Source organism: Arvicanthis niloticus, chromosome 1, assembly GCF_011762505.2.
Source record: "Arvicanthis niloticus isolate mArvNil1 chromosome 1, mArvNil1.pat.X, whole genome shotgun sequence".
In the NCBI taxonomy this organism is placed as follows: domain Eukaryota; kingdom Metazoa; phylum Chordata; class Mammalia; order Rodentia; family Muridae; genus Arvicanthis; species Arvicanthis niloticus.
This window is the reverse complement of record NC_047658.1, coordinates 97,395,792-97,415,932: the sequence shown is the minus strand read 5'-3', so window position 1 is coordinate 97,415,932 and position 20,141 is coordinate 97,395,792. Positions and strand designations below refer to the sequence as shown.

Sequence of the window (20,141 nt, the reverse complement as noted above, 5' to 3'; positions counted from 1 at the left end):
AGAAATGGACATTTTTGAGTTTTCAGACTTGGCTGTTTGACGGATATTTTCTCAAAGTGAATGGTAAGAGCTTGTGACTCTAAATAAAACAATTGTTTTTATTATAGTGGAATAGGAAATGTCCATAGCTGTGACTTTAGAATGTACCTTGTGAGTAAACTTTAAATAAATGTGAAACTCACTCATGAAACTGTTAGTATAATTTAGGGTATCATCAATGAAGAATATCCACAGTTATGAAAAGACTTATAATACCTATTTTTCCAATTATCAATGTTAGATAGACTTTCTTCTCATACTTCAACCAAAATAACATATTTTAACAGTCTTGAATACTGTTGCCTAGGTTGGGATATCTCTTTTTTTCCACAACAAAGCATTTGTTTGTTTGTTTCTAGAAGCAGGGCCATCCCATTAAAGTGTTCTTATGACATCCTGTTGGGACTGTGTGGTACCTATATTATATTCTGATTATTTGCAAAATATATGTGACAATCCAGGGATCTTCTACTAAATCAAAGATTAAAATAGAAAGTGTGTTAATTCATTGATATAAAAGGCTCTTTAATTTGGTACTTTGAGGGGTGGAAAGATATCTCAGCAGTAAAGAGGACCCAGGTTCAATTCTCAGTTCCCATGTGGAACTCCAGTTTGATGGGGATCTGATGGCCTCTGTGGGCACCAGATGTGCTTGTGATACTCAGACATACACGTGGGTAAAACACTCATTAATATAAAAATTTAAAAATTGATACTTTGATAGATTGAATTTTTAAAAATAACTTGTTTAGAATAATTTTTCATTTATAAAGGGAGTACAGAGTGTTTTATTTTCATTTTGATTTAAAAACTATGTGTATGGGTGTTTTGCCTTCATGTATGTTTGTGTACCACATACAGTCAGTGCCTCTGAGGTCAGAAGAGGGCATCTAATCCCCTGGAACTGGAGTTAGATTCAATTGTTAGCTCCCATCTGGGTACTAGGAACCAAACTGGGGTCCTCTTAAAGAGCAGCCAGTGTTCTTAGCTGCTGAGCCATCTCTTCAGTACTTTTTTTTTTTTCCAGTATTTTTTTTTTTTTTTGAAACATAGTCTTAGTAAACAACCTAGAGTGGACTTAGACTTAATATTCTCTTGTCCCAGACAACTGAATTCTAGGATCACAGGTGTGTACCACAGCTTGCTTACAGCATATTCTCATAACTACTCACCCAGTTTGTTCCCTCAAATACATTGTTAAAAATCAGAGAAATTATTGTTGGGACCTGATTGACTAATGACCATACCCTATTTAGATTTTACAAGGTTCTATACTAATAGCCTCTCTCCATCCTAGATCCATTTCAGGTCACTAGCTGTTTTCAGTTGTCTGCCCTTTCTCCTTTGGTCTATGATAGTTTCTTAGTCTTTCTTGCTTTGTTTTTGACATTGAAAATCTTGAATAGTACTGTCAGATACTCAGGAGAAGGTCTCTTAATGTTGAGTTGTGGGTCTTCTGGTTAAACTGAATTGGTAGGCTTTTATGAAATAACGCCTCAGAGATACAGTTCCCTTCTAACAGTACATCTGAACTATCTGACCTAAGATTCATCTCTTGAAGGAGAGACTATCTAGTGTGTATAAAGAGAATCTGCGTAAGGTTTGTCTCTGCCTTCCATTTCTTTATTCATAGTGTGGATTCACGGATATTAACCTTAAATTTTGTGTTATGATCCAATATTATAATACTCTTTTGCTTCTCAAGTTAATTTTGTTCTTTTATATTTGACACTAATGTGGATTGTTTTGAATTTTAGCCAGCTTGGTAGATGTGTGATAGTATTTCATTGTTTGTTGTTTCTGAGACAGCTTCTTGTCTGTAACTCAGCCTAGCCTCAAAACACAGGACAGCCATCGTGGGGTACACTTCCTATCCAAGCCATGATAGAAACTTTTAGCACTCTGAGAACAGACGTATGTTGGAGATAGAGCAGAAAGATGTATGTGTTTGAGTGTGGGGCAGTGGGCTGTGAGAGGCAGCGGGGTACCTAGTTGAGACTGCTTTGAACCCTGGAGACCCTAAAGGGGCGGTAGGAGTTTGGCGGTGCTCCTGGGCCCCCTGGTTCCTCTCACTTAGCTTCAGCCCTCCACAGCCCCTCCCACAGAGGGGTCTGTGGCCATCAGTCATGTAGGAACAGTGTCTCAGCCTCTCCCACATGTAATAGATGAGTAGGAGTTACCTGCTGCCAGACCCTAACCCACCCCAAAACTGTATATAAGAATCCTATTCGGGAGAAGTAAAGGTGTGCGAGAATCATCCCGTTGTCTGAGAGTTTCTGTTGCAAGAGCTGTAACACTACCACTTGGGAAGAGATCTGCTCTCCTGAAGCGCCTTCAGGACCCTTCTTATACTCCTTGCTAGCTAGTTGGCTTTTCACTGTCCCAGCCCAGAGGGACTTAGGGACAGGTGCAACACCTAGGAGCAACTGGGTGACAGCAGTGGAGACCTGGGTAGAGGCAAAAGCGGAGGCAGCAGAGGCAATTCCCCCTCCATGCTTGCACTCTATCCCCTTGGCCTGAACCCTCTCACCTGGCTGCACCAGAGATCTTCTTGGAAAGCCTTCCAGTACCAGAACCCACATTTGAGTTTGACAGTTACAAAACTTCAGAGCTTCAGGAGAGGTGTGAGACCAGGACCTTACATCAGTTCTTTCTTGTCCATTTGTTTCAGGGTCAGCAGTGTTGAATTAGCATACTTATCTAAAGTCGCCCCTGCCAGATTCTCTACTGGCATGCTGCCTTTTCTTCAAGGCAGTTACTCATCTGAGCTGAGCTCATACTTGGAGACCAATTTTTTTTTTTAACACAACTTTTTACACAGTGGTAAAATCCTTTTCAATTTAACTGGTTTATAATCATAGTAGTTTGTGAAAGTTTAACATGTATTTCTGCATTCTTAATCAAACATTATTGAAGCTCTGTTATAGAATTTAAACATTTTCATTTAGCATTTTACTAGAGAAAAAATGTAGTTCCCAAAGACAGCTGAGTTCAAACCTTAGTATCATGCCTTACTGTACAGCCTTTCTGAGCCTCTGTCTATCTGCAAATGAAGATAATAACCACCCCTGTATAGAAAGTCCTTGGGAAGATTAATGTGGTAGTATATAGATAGCAGGCAGGATAGTGATCAGTTCACAATAGCCACTGGATACTAATATTTAATTTTTACTAATGTAAAATTATTTAATTATATATATTCACCAACATTTTGTAATTGTTATAAAACTCCATTGACTGACTCTAGTTTTTAGATCAAATTTGTCGTAGGCTAGACCTCTAGTACAGATGCTTTGGAAAGCTTATGCTTGGCTCTGTCTTGGTGATTCTTTGTGCTATGGTATAAGTGCTTCCTGCTGTCTGTGCAGAGAGAATGAATGCAGTGCTCACTGATCACTCTTCTCTCAGAGTAAGTAGCTTCATGCAGGCTTAGAGTATCTGGTGATAGATCTTAAGATCCATAGCTCACAAACACGCAGTCAGATCTGAGGGTTGTTAAGACGACTTTAATAAGTAGTCTCTGAAGATAAAAAGAAATCAGCAAGCATGGAAGCTATCATAAACTACTAGGGCTATGTTGGAAACACAAGACAACTTAAATTGGTTCCCACTGGCCAGAATATGTACAGATTGAGCATCAAAAAGGGGCAATTGCATTGGAGTCAAACACATTCAGTATCTTAAGTTCTGTAAGTTCATGTTGATATAAAAAGCATTGCTAGAATGTGTGCTTGCTACCACTTTCAGTTACTTAGATGCTATGTCACCAAAAACCAATAGATTAGCACCTGATAGGTCCTTGGCCTGTGTATCAGCAGCTTCCAAACACACCCGACATCCCAAACTTGGAATCTCTCTGAAAAAAAAATTGCATGGTTGCAGGTTCTGTGTAGCAGTAGCTTGTCAGGATTACACTTTCTCACATCTGGAAGTTGTAGATTTCAGATTCAATTGTATCCATGTTTTCTCCACAAATTGCTGATGTGATAAAATGGTAATTGTGCTGTTTTGATTTCTGCAAACTGTTACTGGATGGAAAGGTGACGATTGGCCCTAAACGATACTTAGAAACCACATATGAAAATATTTAAAATAAAATTTAAAGACTTTTTTTAGTGTTTAATGCATATGTGGTTTTGTAATGGTTAATATAATAAATAGATAAATTTCTAATGTTTATGGAGACAGTGATTACTCTGTTCTTACAGGCTTTCATTTTCATACACTGTACCTGCACTATCAGGGTTGCTAATTGAGTTTGGATGTATGTGTCCGAAGTTGTATAATTATGTACAATGTTCACTGAAATTTACTAAAATCTAAGGCTCTTTGGACCGTGTATCACAATTCATTCTTTCACATTTATTTAACTAAAATTCAATGAAATTGATGATTTGTGCTTATCAATTGAGAAAATTAACTATCAATTAATAGTTAATTAATCATTAGGACAGAAGGCCACCAGCCACGCAGTGTCTTTAGAATGTGCTAAATATAGACACTCTACAAGAGCTCTTAAGCTGTTGTCTTCATAAGCTCACAGAATACTGGTGGCATCTAAGGGTATAGAATGTCAGTTCTAACAGGACCCCTGCTGCTGCACCGTTGAGGGAAAGAAGGTTATCCTAAAACCTGAATTATTTAAATCATTTGTGATGAATTTTCCATCAGGCAGGGGAGTAAAAAAAGAAGAGGAATGATTAGCAAAGATCACCCTCGTGGGACGAATACAAGGTTAGACAGCCAGCTTCTCATTGCCCTCAGTTGTGCAATAAACAGACCTTTATGATTTAAGATTTTGGGGCACTGGGAAATATTTGGTGTTTTTATATTCTGGAAAAAAACCACAATAATTCCAGTTAAGAGATAGTTTACTGACTTTATTAAAGCTATATATTTAATGGGAACTTTAAAAAAAACATTTGCTTGACTTGAGACTTAGAAATTTTTTAGAAGAATATGAAAAAGTAAGAAGTAGGAGTCTGTTCCTCCGGAGCCATCTCAGAGACCATGTCAGAAGTGTCTAGCTGGCCAGTCTTCATCCACAGAGCTGAGATCACTGCTGACATGGGCTGGAGGTGGAAGTCTACAGTAACATTGATGCTGTCTGGGGAATCTGAGCAGGAAAAGAGTAGTCTACATTTCTAATCTTGGTTTCACTAATAATTAGACTTTTCTGGCTCACTTAATTTTTCTTGTTCTACCTCTTCACCTTTTTCAAAACATTAAACATTAAAAACAAAACATTAAAATGAAGCAGATTAATAACTAGGAAGATGTTAGGCCCATCTTCTATTTTAAAGATTCTCTGATGCTTTTTAAGAAATATAATTGGACACAATTCATCTTAATAAGTATTTCAGTAAGTATTTATTGGAAACAATCTATAATAGCATTTTTAGGTACAAGAAATGGAAAAACTGATATATTTAGAAAATACTACATTGGGGTTTGGGGAGGAGGAGATGACGTTGAAGGACAAATAGCACACAGACAGAACAAAAACAGACTGTTGAGTTGTACACTGTACTGTAGAAATTCAGGGGATGTTTCCCAGAACAGTGACTCTAGCCCTCAGGTCGCACTTAGGCTTCCTTGCTGTTCTGATGGGGTTTATCTTGATAGCATTGCCATACTTCAGTATAAAGTATAAGCTTGTGTTTCTGTATGGCAATTACCATACATTTTGTCTTTCTCCTTAGATCACAAGGTCATTGAACACCCAGACTGGCAGAGTTCATCATGGCATGCACAAGACCTGTGTGTGAACTCTAGTATGTGGTAGGCATTTAACAGTGACCCACTGAGTGCAAAAATGACAAGTGTGGTTTAGTGTGGAGTTTGATATTTGTACAGGACTGTTTGCAGAACCAAACTGCTGCCATTTTGGGGAGTTCATTTGTGCTTCTTTGCAAAGAAGTCATTCCAACTGGGCTTGTTACACGTTTACATCCCTTCATGGAGGGACAGGGAGGGGTAGGAGACCCTCACCTGAGTATCTTGTCAACTGTTGTATGAAACTCTGCCCTAACTGCATGTAGCTTCAAGGAGGGTATGTTTGATAGTTTTATATCAACTTTGACACAAGCTAGAATCATCTGAAAGGAGCGAGCCTCAATTGAAAAAAATACTTTCATAAGATCTGGCTGTAGGGGATTTTCTTAATTAGTGATTGATGAGGAGAGTCCAGCCCATGGTGAGTGGTGCTATCCTTGGGTTGTTGGTCCTAGGTTCTTTATGAAAGCAGGTTGAACAAGCCATCATGACCAGACCAGTAGACAGCACTCCTTCGTGGGCTCTGCATCAGCTCCTGCTTATGTTTTCTGCCTTGTTTGATTCCTGCCCTAACTTCTTTCAGTGATGGACCATGATGTGGAAGTATGAGCCAGATAAACCCTTTCTTTGTGTAACTTGATTTTGGTCACATTGTTTCATTGCTGCAATAAAATCTCTTAACTAGAACAGAGGGGCTAAGAATAAATAGGGAAGGAAAGACTGGAGAAGACTGGCGAGGGAGTCCATCTATGTGACGAGTCATTATCTTTATTGGGTAAATACTTGTGATGATGCCTTTTTGAGGCAGTGGGCTGTGTATGTGAGAAGGATCCATAAGTAACTCCCTCCAGTAAGTAACTCTTCACCTACACTCTTTAAGTAACTCAGTGGTTCCCCAGACTGAACTTTGGTAGGATTGAATCTTGGTCTGTTGTTGGGACCTTATGAGGAGGGGGAGACCATCGATTTTGGTAATAATAGTGAATAGTGAAGTGAAAGGATCCAAGGAAGTCTTAGTAAAGTACAAAGTAGTAATTGAGTTTGGTTTTAAAAGGGGGGTATTACTCATATTCAGTGGGTATGCAGGAGCTAGCGGCTAGCCTAATACCCTTTTGAGTGCCCTTGGGCTAGTGTCTTCCAGGTGAGAGGCTGGATGGAAAGCTTAACTATTGTCATGTGCATCCCTGATTTATATGAGGACCCTGACTGGAGGTTTGTGGATTCATCTGTACCCTGTGGGTGTAGACATGTTCCTGAGGGATTATGTGTGAGTTCCTTAGGGAACATGTAAACAGTACAGATTCAGACTCTTCAGTTTGTGGTAGGTTTTCATCATGTATAATTTCTTACCATCTCTAACTAAAGTCACGATTCTCACTTAAACACCTTCAAATACTTTAAAAAGAAATTGTTCCACTTTGCTGTGGATACTGGGGAGCTGTAGGCAATGATTCATAGGACTTGATCCAATTGGTTCCAGTGAGAGGATGAACTTGAAGAGAACTTGAAAACCTCTTCATTGCTGGCCATGTGAGAGTGACTGTTTTGAGGTAGTGGAGGCAGGGATCTGAGTGTTGTTTCTGAAGCCTGAAAAAGCAGATAAAAACTTGAATGAGCTCTGTTCTCTAGCATGGTGAGTAAACACCTCTCTCTCTCTCTCTCTCTCTCTCTCTCTCTCTCTCTCTCTCTCTCTCTCTCTCTCAGACACACACACACACACACACACACACACACACACACATTCACTCATGTATCCTTAACAGAAATTAAAGCTTTGAATTTTACTTTTTTTCTTTGAATATTATTTTCTTTGTCCCGATTCATTCATTTTTTTCCCTCCTTATCCTTTTCAACTTGTGACCCTTCGGTTGAAATTAAATTTGCACTGTAAGTTGACTCCCTGAATCTTTTCTTCACAAGCTTTCTTTGTATTTTCCAGAAGAAAAAGGATTAACTCAGGCTTTCCAAAGTAAAAGCAAAGATTGTGATTAAAACTAAATTAGAATCTTTATTCTCTATTATTTGCCAATAGCAAAATAAATATCCTAGTCTTAAAGAAGCTTTAAAGTAAGTCCCGGAGCCTTTGAGAACCCTTGGATTTTAATTAAAGAAACACAGAATACCATCACTTTCTGTTTGTCAGTGGAAAAAAAATATGTATTTTTAAAATTTCAAAGCTTAGCCTAGCAGCACGTGGAGCACATCTGTTGGTGTTCAGAGTTTGGGAGCACAAATGGATTCAGATGTTTAGGCTCTTTGTCTTTACTGGCCCCAGCGCACCTCACCAGCTGAGTGTGGCACCACCGCAGTGCTTGAAAACAGAGCAGCTCAAGTTACTTCTAAAGCACTCTCTCGGGAACCGATAAAGTCAATCTCTGTTTATGTAACGAAGTCAGGAGCAAGGGTCTGCTGCAGTACTCTGCAGATGAGATTCCATTGGTGTTGTCTTTCAGGGAAGAGACTGGGTTTAATAAACCTGAATTTCTGACCCTAGGGGCAGTGCAGTGCAGCACACTCTAGTGGGTCATTTTGAACTATATTTGCTTAGGTAGTGTTAGTGCAATTGGTTTTAGTAAAATCAATAGGTTTATTGTGGAAAGTGAGATACAGATACCAGTTTTACCTGATAAAAGACTTAAATGTCTGAGACTTCTTTTTTGTACATTGCTATTGGTCTTCAGTCAAGGGCAGGGAAGTGAGTGGTCTGTGCATGTTTCAGTGATTTCATCTTTTTCTGTATACTTAAATTTCAGTTTAACTTGAACTTTCAAAACAGACTTTGCTAGTTTAGCCTATTCTCAAATGCTCATGAAATCCTTCCCATTTCACAACATATTTACAAAGTATTCTTGAAAGTGAAATCTCATAAAGGTCTTTGGTTTGGTACCAGAGTTCAAAGGGAAGTCCGTTTGGTTTTGATTTGAAAACTGTAAAAACAAAATACCCTCAAAATGGCAGGGTGTGAATTGGCAACTTCAATTTTATTACAGTCGGCCAAGCCCATCCCCAGATGTTTCCAATTAAAAGCCAAGAATGTAACTTGGGTGAATATCATATGAAAGCGTTTCTTTACTTTTCTCTGATTTTTTTCTGAGAAAAATAAGTCTCAAATCTTTTAACTTTAATTAAAGAAATAACTTTTCATTTAAATGTTTAAACTTTAACAAAGTACAGTATTCAAAGAGAACTTTTACATCTCAGCTTTGCAAGCATGCATGGCCCCAAGTACACAAGGGTTTACATACTTCATTTTCCAAAGGCCAAAAAGAAAATTTGGAAAGATGTTAAAGCATTTAGAAATATTTCTGGATTTCCTACAATTAAAAAGTAGTTCTTTTAACAATGTAAATTATTTAAAGAGGAGTATTTACTCGGTTTATTGCTTTCTTTGGGTATAGGGGAGCATATTCCATTATAATGTAAAGACTACAATGTTCTTTAATTTCTGATCAATTGCCTGTCAATTGTAAGCAATGCTTTGATGGGAATCTGCAAGGCAGGAGATGGAACAAGATGAAAGAAATCATAATACCATTTTAGTGTCCACCTTTCATGATACTTCTCTAGATAATACCAGATTATATATGGATCCATTCATGAGTTTGAAACTTGCTTCAAATGTGTCAGTCTATGTTAAGAGGAAAGGTAGTGGTAATAAATTTGACTGTATGGAAATTATTGGGTTTTTTTTCCCCTGAGAAGATGGAGTTACTCTTTATAACTAACTCAACTTTCTCATTTTAAATGCAAAGCCCATGATTAATTTGTTTTTGAAGCTTGCTCAAACCATGAAGACACAGGACCACATAACTAGCAGTAAAGATGAAACAGTTGTTTCTCTTTTTATTTCCTGTGTGGAATTTTGATGGGTATAGATTTGGAGTGCCAGAGGGAGATGGCAATGTAGTCTTAGGTCTGTATTGGCTGTTGTTGGCTTGTTTTGTTGTTGTTTTTAAACTTCTAATATGATGCTACTTAGCCTTTAAGACATGATGCATAGGGCTGTTTGCTGCTGCTCTGGAGAAAGCCGATTCTTTGACCCTTGACACTACCAGCCTATGTCCAGTCCTCATTCTTGTCAGTACTGCTGTGCTGGCAGCTGCTGTGCTACTGTCTGGCAAGTCACTGGACACAGCTGCCTCCTCTTCCCTCATAGGTGATGAGCATATGGGTAGGGTCAACACGTCTTGTCATGTTTGATGCTAAGTGGATATATTGAACTGGCTCTGAGTTTTAAGACCTGGAGGTTATTTTGTAAATATGTGGGGGAAATGTGAATACTTTTAGATTAAGCTGTGAATTAACAAAGGAAATGTTGAATAGTTTATAGCTCATCACTGACATTGCTTGATCTTGCTGTTTTATCTCTACAGTAGTAGTAGTATCTGAGATCTAGGAAGGTAACTTGGCTAGAGTGCTTATAGCCATGCACAGGTCCTGGGTTTGGTCACTAGTATTCTGCCTCCACCATTGAAAAAGAAGAATACCATTTTCACTACTTTTAAAGTTATCACAAGATTTGATTCAGATATTATGAGGATTATGCTCTTGAGATTTTATTTTATGTGTGTGTTTGCTTATGTCTGTGTACTGTGTACATGCCTAGCACCAGAAGACACTGTTGGATCCTCTGAAAATGGAGTTATAGACAGTTGTGAGACAGTTGTGAGACACATGGGCACTGGGAATTGAATCCAGGTCCTATTGAATTTTAGCAAATGCTCTTAACCACTAAGCTGTCTCTTCAGCCTAAGGACTATGCTCGTAACTAACACAGGGAGAAAGTAGTATTGTCTTTACCAACAGAAGTTAAGAGGCTCTTTCTCAAGTTGTATTTCAGCCCCTTCCATTATAATGTAACATGGTCTTCATTTAAGTGAAGCTTTATAGGAAAAGCCATGCTCTTCGTTTTAAAGAAAATGCAAGTTTTTAAAAGTAAATGCTTTGAGAGAAAAAGTGAAATTGACATGAGTGGGTAGTTCCTAACTTTGTCTGCTATGAAATGTCTTTAATTTTAGTGAAGTTTATAGACCCTTCATGATAGTGAACTTGGCCTTTCAGCATTTGGGCTTTCCCAGAACTAGCTGAAAGCTAGTTTTGTGCAATACAGGTATGGTAGAGGTGTATCTACAGTGTGAATTCAACAACTATTGCTTGACTCCTGCATATTATATTAGTACATAAAGCAGAACACCCACCATGTTTAAAGGAAAGAAGCAAAGGTGGAGTGTGGTGCTAGATTCATTATTGATTCATGTATCATTTGTTTACTGAATGTAAGTGACAAGCCTAGGCTGAAAATAGAATCTCTGACCCTATATTATTACAAGTTTTAGGTAAGTACAAATTAACAAAAACATAAACAAGAGTGTTGATATGCCCTACAGGGGAGAAACAGTAAGGGGGATTGATGGGCTTCTTTCAGAGTGTGACATCAAGAAAAACTTAAAGTAGGTAATATGCCTGGCCTTGTGGTGAAGGCCTGCAATTCCAGCTACTCAAGAGCACGAGACAAGAGGGTTCCAAGTTCACAGGACAACTTAGTGAGACCCTATTGTATAATTTTAAAAATTATTTTTAAAAATAAGAAAGGAGGCCAGGGATTTAATGTAGCTCTATGGTACAGGGTTTGTATAACATGCATAGAGGTTCAGTCTCCTATACTATATACACATACACACATACAGACACATAAACATACAAACAACAACAAATAACAGGCATAAGAATGACTAAGTTTAGAGAGAGAGACAGAGAGAGACAGACAGACAGACAGACATTGAGAAGCCCTTAGATGTATGTAGGCCTAACATGTTCCAGGAGCTACAAAGAAACCAGTGTAGCCAAATTTGGCATGATGGAAGAGCGGACAATTGCAGAAAAGCCAGGACAAAAGGGTAATGACCACTTAAACTAGGGCCTTGTAGACTCTGCCACAAATCAGGCTTGCATGGAAATCAACTATGCCTGGAAGTATGCAGGAATACTACACTCCCTTTAACTACTTTTTTTTTTTTTTTTTTTTTTTTTTTACATTTTGGGCAGTGGCGGGAGTGGAGTGGGATTCATGTATGCCATTGTTTGTGTGTAGAGGTCAGAGAACAGTTGTAGAAGTTGGTTGTCTTCTTCCACTATGTGTATTCTAGGGATGTACTTGGATCACCAGACTTGGTGGCAGGCTCCATTACCCACTTGCAGGCCTTCCAGTTTTAAATTGATTGCCTGTACACTGGGGTGCGGATTGGGGGTGGGGGTAAAGACTGTGAGGGCTTATGAGTAGGGTTTCTTTAGGACTTGATACAAATATACAGCTTTGAGAAGAATAAAGAAACAGTGGATCCTGTGCTAATGGAAAGATTTTGTTATTATATGAATCCCATTAGTAAAAACATGACAAAACTGATGCTTGAGGCTTGCTAAACCATTTCTTGTTGCTGCTTCATATCATTAGATACCTTTTTGCTTTTGGAAATTTGGATTTCTAACTAGATGTCTTAACTGGAGGGAAATGCCTGTGTTGTTTGCTGTGTTTCATTGGAAGTATTAAAATACTAGTCTATCTTAAAGTCTATTATTACTGCTGTGCTTTACGTACTCTACATTCACATGGAGTAGGATGTGATAGCAAGATGGTTCTTTTAAAAAAATTATTTTCCATTTATTGATATTTTGTCTGTATGTATGTCTGTGCCTGTGGAAGCCAGAAGAGGGTGTTGAGCCCCTTAGAACTAGAGTTGCAGATGGTTGTGAGCCACCACATGGGTGCTGAAAATTGAACCCAGGTCTTCTAGAAGAGCAAGCAAGTGCTCTTAACCACCAAACAAACTCTCTAGCCATACTGGTGAGATATTTTAACCTCTGCTATCAAAATGAATGCAGTTTTTAGGCTGAATTCTATTTTGCTGGACTAAGATATGTTTTACATAATTTGCTTGGTGGCTCTTTCATAGGGTGGAAAATTTGATCAGTATGGTAATCCTCTTCAAATTATGATCTAAAGCCTGCAAGTTAGAAGAATGCCTTTGTTCACTGCAGTGCCAAACCCAAAGCAAACAGCCCCCTTTGGGAAGATGGTCTTTATTAAAGACGTGGGACAGGAGATGGTCTTAGCTAGGATATGCAGGGTTCGTCCTTGTACATGTTTTAGATTTAACTGTGGTATTTTCTAAAGTCTTACTATATGACAGCCTAGTAAAGCTGATTGAAATATTATATGGCCATGTTGTGATCTCTCTGTGTCTCTTTCTTTTCCTTGATGGGTTTGAGTTTTACAAATAGCCACGAGACAGTTACTGGGTATCACAGCTGTATTTAGAACAAAATATAACTCTTCTTTAGCAACTTGAACTCCTCTTCTGAATTGTTCTTCACTTTGAAAGAACTCAAAGAGCTGTGGAATAAGCTGTCAAAGGTGTTACATTTTCAAAATTCTGAGTACTTCAGAAGTCTGTGCTAACTCAACATTACTCATTTATCTAAAAGTCAGCACCCTAGGAGAGAATTAATCCGCTTTTACTTCATTGTTCAATCTGAACGAATATACTTAGAGGTTGATTAAATATTTTTCTTCTGACCACGGGAAAGTCTGTCCAAATCCTTAAGTAATTACATTCTTAATGCAAACATCTCTCATTTTCTTTCAATAGGGAACAGGCAGGGCAGCTTTCACGTCCCTGTGGTTCTCCTTTGTGGGATAGTGACTCTGAATTAATCATTTCAGTCACATACCTCTCAACCAGCTTAGTTTAGAAAGCACAGCATTTCACAGTAGTTTATGCCATAAAACTGCATTCTTTGATGGCTTGAGAAGACTATTTGAAGTATTGAAAGAACCCTATCCTTTGGAGAATAGTGTTTAATGGAATTGACAGACTTGATTTCAAATGATATCAAGAAGTCAAAATGTATTTCTGATCTTTTAGTGAGTTCACTGTTTAAAGGATCAAAAGTAAATATAGTATTTCTCCTATGAGCAAATAGGATCTTTGAGAACATTGTGAAACCTAGGCGCTTTGAGTTTGTGTGCCTCTCACACATATGTAATTCACATGGGCCTCACATTCGAGTGACTCTGACAATCCAGTGGATCGATTCCAGTTAGCTCTTGTTCCTGGTGTTTGTTCATATATTAGTGTGTATTTATTATGGAATCTGTCTAAGGGGAAAGTCCTTTGTTTAACTTTCAGGATTCACAGATGAGGGCTGGTTACCCTCACTCCAGATGCTGCCTTAACTTCAGCCTCAAGTTAGGAATGGAATCAATTGGACAGTTGGGGTTTTCATTGTTACAGTAACATATATTTCTTACTAGATTTTCTTGGGGGAGGGGGTTCTCTCATGTTCTGTCACTACATAAAGACATACTCTTCCAGTTTTATTAGTTTTAAATTGGTACTAGTCATTTTTATACAAAATTGGGAACTCTAGAATACTTAAGCAAAATGGAGATTCTACAAATGGAGTGATAAAAGACTAAATTTATCAGAGTAAAATATAACATAAGAATTTAATATTGAAAACTGTGTGGCTCTGGCACATGGCAAGTTTAGAACTCATTATATATAGGAATTTAGGAAGAAATGCTTAATTACTAGGGGAAGTTAAGAGTGTTCAAAAAATCATGTTGAGGCTATTGAGTAAATAAAAGAGAAATTATGTTGGATCTTTCCATATACTAAAATAATTTCATATATTAGATTATAAAAAATTTACATATCTGCACTAAATTTTATCCTGTATATCAAATTCAAATTTTAATATTCAGAGAAAAGACATTTTAAATTTTGAATAAGTTCAAAGCAAATAAAAGCTTTGTTTTTTTCTGAAAAAATTCACTAATGCTTTCTTATAGTTTGTATCCCTTTCTTAACTATTATCTTTCTTAACTGTTATACATAAATGAGTCATTTATTTATTTATTCCAGCAAAATATTGTGTAGTGTTGTACACAGTTCTACATATTTTGATAAAGTATATTTTTATTGTTTTGTTTTTTTTTATTTTTCAAGACAGGGTTTCTCTGTATAACAGAGTCCTGTCTGTCCTGAACTCACTTTGTAGACCAGGCTGTCCTTGAATTCACAAAGATCTGCCTGCCTCTGCCTCCTGAATGCTGGAATTAAAGGCCTACACCACCACACCCAGCTATAAAGTATAAAGTAGAATTTTTGAAGTTATATCATCACAGAAGTTTTGTTAGAATTTGAATTTTTAAGCTTTTTTTTGTACTTTCACTAATTTAGATTGTTATTAGATGTGTATTAGGATTGTATTTTTAAAACATTAGCATGGACTGAATATAAACTTAAAATTTAGTGAATGAGGACAGTCAAATTCTACTTTTGAAAATAAAACTTGCTTTATATGGCTTTGTATGGTTTTCTACTATATGCAAAGAAGCTTCTGTCCGTTCTTCACTAGCTTTTCAAAGACAACTTGATTTATTCCAGAAGTGTAAAAACTCAGCTTCCAAATCAATATAATCTGCTAAATGGTAATATGTCACTTTTAGAGAACCTTATATTACATGTGCATTCTCTAAATACAAAAGTGATCAGTAACAGAATAGCAAAGCTTTTCAGTTGACATTGAGCCTGTCACCATACATTTCCTGGCTTCCTTGAGCCTCAGAACCCAGGAGTTAGTGTTTCTAATGCCTGTGCCTTTTTCTTTCTTTCTTTCTTTTTTTTTTTTTTTTTTTTTTTTACTTCTTATTAGGGTCAGTATAGACCTTCTGATTTGCTGTGTCCTGAGACATATGTCTGGGTACCTATTGAGCAGTGCCTGCCTTCTCTGGACAACTCAAAGTACTGCCGTTTCAACCAGGACCCACAAGCAGGTATGTCTAGAGCAGAGCTCATCTGGACATCACTACCCTTTTTGTGGCTTTTCATAGTTTTTTAATATATTGTTTAGTGTGTATGAATATGTACATGTTGGGGGAAGGCGTTGGGGAGAGAAGTCATGTGTACTCTTGCTGCTTACTGTCTGTGTTTCTCTTTTTGGATTAGTTTTCACATGCTTTGAGAGCTGACATTTAAAACTTTAATTCCTTAACAATTATCACAATATGAAAGTTGCCTACTAGTTTGTTTATTTGACCAATGAAAAGACCTATTGAGCAGTTGAAGTTGAGGTTGTAGAACAGTAATTATTTTGTGAAGTTTTGGGGGTGGTACTTTCTTCTTCCATCTTTAATGAGTTTACTTTTGCTATGTCCTCTTCCACTCCCTGTGGGGAGCCGACAGAAGGAGGATATCATCCTTGCAGCCATCTTGAGCCATATACCCTGATAAGAGACTTGATTACAATAGCCTACAACAGCTGAGCACACTCTGATAACATCTTGTCTTAGATACCCAGGATTTTCCCTTGGGTGTAAGAGACTTATCAGATTTAGAGCCAAGACTTAAGGGTGTGACTTAAGGGTGTGACTTAAGGGTGTGACTCAGAGGTGTGGCTTAGAAGTGAGACATATAAAAGGCAAGAGGCAGACAGAAGAGTTCAGAACAACTTGGAGTTAGTTATTAGACATTAGGCACTTAGCACTTGGAAGAAGTAACTTGGAGAAAGAACTTGGAGGCACTAGGGACTAGGAACTAGGGACTAGGAATTTAAGATTTGGGACTTGGAGAAGAAGAGAGACTGAAGAATAAACGGGATTGAATCACACTCTGTCTGGTCTCCATTCTTTGAGTCTGTCCTCACTCTCTCTCTCTTGTTGAACCCTGACCCTCGGACCGGAGCTGCTTTTGGCAGTGCGGGGGCCCAACATTAACAGAATGGTCTGAGACATTTTGGCCCCCAAATGTGGGGTAGTGCAGTTCTCAACATTTTTGGCGCCCAACGTGGGGCAGCTCGGGCCGCAACAACTCCCTAGCTGGAATAGCCTTGGCCACATTTTGTTTGCTGTTCTTCTCTTTTGGATATTAGTCTGTATTACTACATATAGACACTAAAAGTGTCAGACTCCCTAAGACCCTGACTTCATGACCAGCAGGCATAATGTGTACTGTTAGGCACTCCCAAGGAGTTGTCCTGCACTCAGATTTCTTACTTATTATTAAGATAAAAATAGGTGCCAAGTGTGGTGTCATATGCCCAGAATCCCAGCAGTTTAGGGTCAGCCTCAGCTATATCACGAGTATGGGGTGAACCTGAGCAACATGAGACTCTGTAACAAAACAAAAAATAGTAAGTAGTAGGATACCTCCCCCCACTTGATCAAAGTATGTGTATATATGAAAATGCCATAATAAAACTTATATATAATTAATATCTGTTAATAAAAATATAGTAAGACTTACCTTATTGAGTTTATAACAAGAGAGAAAAATCAGACCCAGATATTAAGAATTGCTCCTCAAGCCAGGTAGGAGGCAGAGGCAGGCAGGTCTCTGAGTTTGAGGCCAGCCTGGTCTACAGAGTGAGTTCCAGAATAGCAAGGGCTCCACAGAGAAACCTGGTCTTGAAAACCAAAACCAAAACAAAGCCTCCTATAGTTTTGGTTCTGTTACCCAAATTGAGATACTGCATCAGATTTGTGTCTGAGACTTGTGTGGGGCATTTATTTCCATTTGCTCTGCAAAAAACAAACAAATCATTGTGGTTTTGTTTACCTTTCTGGAGTCTGAATGCTACTCAGTGTTTCAAGTACCTGTTGGTATACAGGGCATCAGATCACAGCTTTGTTAAGTCGGCACACGTTTGATGCTCTCAGGTGGCTTATATTATGCTGCTGTGTGGCTTCCTCAGAATGAAGTCCTTTAGTGTTACAAATTGTGCTTACTTGCTTTGAGTCTTCATGGAGTCTACTTCTGAGGTGATGCCTTATATATACTTCATTAGAATATAGAAGGAGAGAAATGCAAAGCCTGGCAGAAGGAGTGAGTAAATGGCAATCAATGGAATGAGGGATGTGAGGATAGAAGTGTGCTCATTTCTGTCCATTTTTTTCTCACCAGGCTTTGTTTGTTTGTGGTTATATGAAATTGGTTTATGAGTATATTTTGTTGCCTTAAAAGCTGATATGAAATCAAAAGTGCAATGTCTCACCTGTGGTGGTGCCTTAGAATTATTGGCCACAGGAGAGCACAGCTGACTCATTTGCCAAGGCAAGACACTCTAGCTATTAGTATTTATTGTTTAGGATTTATTTACCTGGTGTTGCCCCAGTTTTCTAGGCAGAACTTAAATCCCATCCCTTGAGTTGATAATCAGAATGAGATTGTTTTATTCTAACTTACAGTTTACTGATCAAACAGATACTGTTACTTTAAAACAAACATGGGATTTGTCAGTTAGCTTTGGAGTCATGTCCATAGCCAAAGACAATCATGTTCAAGAGGAAAGCCAATAATTACCCACTGTCTCACAACTTAGAAAACATTTTTCCCTTTGCCTTCCTCCAGGTCAGTTTGGGTTCAGCCATCTTATACTGAAAGCTGCTGACCACTTTGTTGAATTACTCCTTATTCACTAATAGTAGTTTCTTCTTGTCTGAATAGTACTATGATCTTAAATTTCTTTCTGACTCCCAAACTTAAGATACAGTTTTACTTCCTCTCTCCCGTAACTCTAGTTTAAATTACTTGGAGAAGAAGCAAGAGACTATAAGTGCTCCATGTTTTGTGAGGTTGAAAAGATGACTGAGTCATTTCCACACATGGAATAGGCGTGGAAATAAATAGTCATTCAGTTTATAGATCTTAAAAATTTTTTCCAAAACAAGTGTTAATAAGCATTTTATAGTTGAAACAGTTTAATCTCTCGTTGCCTTCTGTTAATAAGAAGACACTCTATTTTGGTGAGTTTTGCTCGTAGCATGTTATTTCCTGTATTCTGGGTTCTGTTCCTCAGGGCAGACACTCTAGCTGTTACTCTTCATTGTTTAGAATTCATTTACAAAGTCAGAGTAAACTTCTTTGAGAACAGTGCCTTCAAGCAAATGAAGATTTCCCATATGCTGAGTCTTTGGAACTTTGAAGAGAATATAGTATAGTTTTATCAATATTGGATTGGATAGCACAGTCCAGACAGTTTTTGAAATCATACTTATATCCTGTGGTTTTAGGAAATTAAAATGCGGTTAGATGCTGGGATGTATGGAGCCTGCTGTGAAACATGGCCATTGGAGGTTTAAATGACAAACTGTTAGAAACTCTCCTCTTTTCAAGGACAGTTTTACTTTTCCATAAGCCAAACTCTGACTCAGACAAAAACACAAAGCCTGATGTGAGTGATATTGCTAGCTGGCCTGGGTTTTGGTTTGGTTTGGTTTGGTTTTTCTTGTCTGCTTTGTGGTTTTTTGTTTTGTTTTGTTTTTTCTTTTTTTCCTGTTTTTTTTTTTGTTTGTTTGATTTTTTGTTTTGTTTTGTTTTGCTTTTAATCACCAAGTCTTTTTCTCACCACAGATGTTCTGTGGTTCAAATGCCTTCAGAAGGTGCTTCAGCTGATCTCATCATGCTCTGTGACAGTGGCTTCAAGGTGTATCAGTGGTCTCTAGTCAGAAAAATCTCATGTTTTTCCCACCCTAAATTGCTGTATGACTCCAAAATACCCACCTCCAGTCCCCTTGGCAGTCTGCTTTTCACCCTCTTCCTCTTCCTCTTTCTCTTCCTCTTCCTCTTGAGTTTTATGAATGTTTAACTAATAAGACTATGCAGCAAACCCTCTATATTTACCATGTTATGGGTACTATATGGGCAAGAATTGACTATTTTAACTTCTGAAGCCACTAAAGAAGGTTTTTTTGTTGTTATAAATAGATATTTTGTTTTCAGTTTAGAACATCTGTATTCCAATGAAATGAGTCTAGAAGCCTCTTAAAAAACTTTAATGAGAATATATCCCATTGTTTTTACAATTAGAAATTAGCTATATTAGGCTTAAAATATTTCAGTATGACACACTTTGCTGTCTTAAGCATTTATATATTATTGTATATATGATGTGTATATAGAGGCATGGTAGTATGGTATGTGTGTGCAGGTCAGGGGACAACCTTATGGAGTCAGTTCTCTCTCTGTCCATCATTAGATACGGTCAGGCAATGAACTCAGGGTCAGGCTTGCATGGCAAGCACTTTACCAGCCAAGCTGTCTCACCAGCCCATATTTTACCTTAAATTATTCCTTTAAAAATACTTTTTTGGAGCCTTTGCAGAAATGTGGCCAGGTTGTGGACTGAGCAGGTCACCCAGTGACAGATACTTACCTAGTATACACAAGGCCACAGGGTTAATTAGGGGAATTAAGAAGATGCACAGTCTTTGCTGCAGCAGCAGTGGTAATGTCTCATGCTTTCTGCCGCTCTTCCTGAGGCACATT

General features: G+C 38.0%; 1 protein-coding gene across 9 annotated transcripts in view; it reads left to right on the top strand.

Annotated features, from left to right (window-relative positions):
• Ate1 (arginyltransferase 1) overlaps positions 1-20,141 on the top strand; it is a 103,849-nt gene that overhangs the window by 63,022 nt on the left and 20,686 nt on the right. For 8 of the 9 annotated variants that reach the window (XM_034506398.2, XM_034506406.2, XM_076911591.1 and 5 more), the window contains one exon: positions 15,532-15,652. The exons of the other annotated variant lie outside the window; for it this stretch is intronic. In XM_034506398.2, the coding sequence (XP_034362289.1) occupies positions 15,532-15,652 (121 nt within the window). The remainder of the gene's footprint in view (positions 1-15,531; positions 15,653-20,141) is intronic. 9 annotated transcript variants of the gene reach the window in all.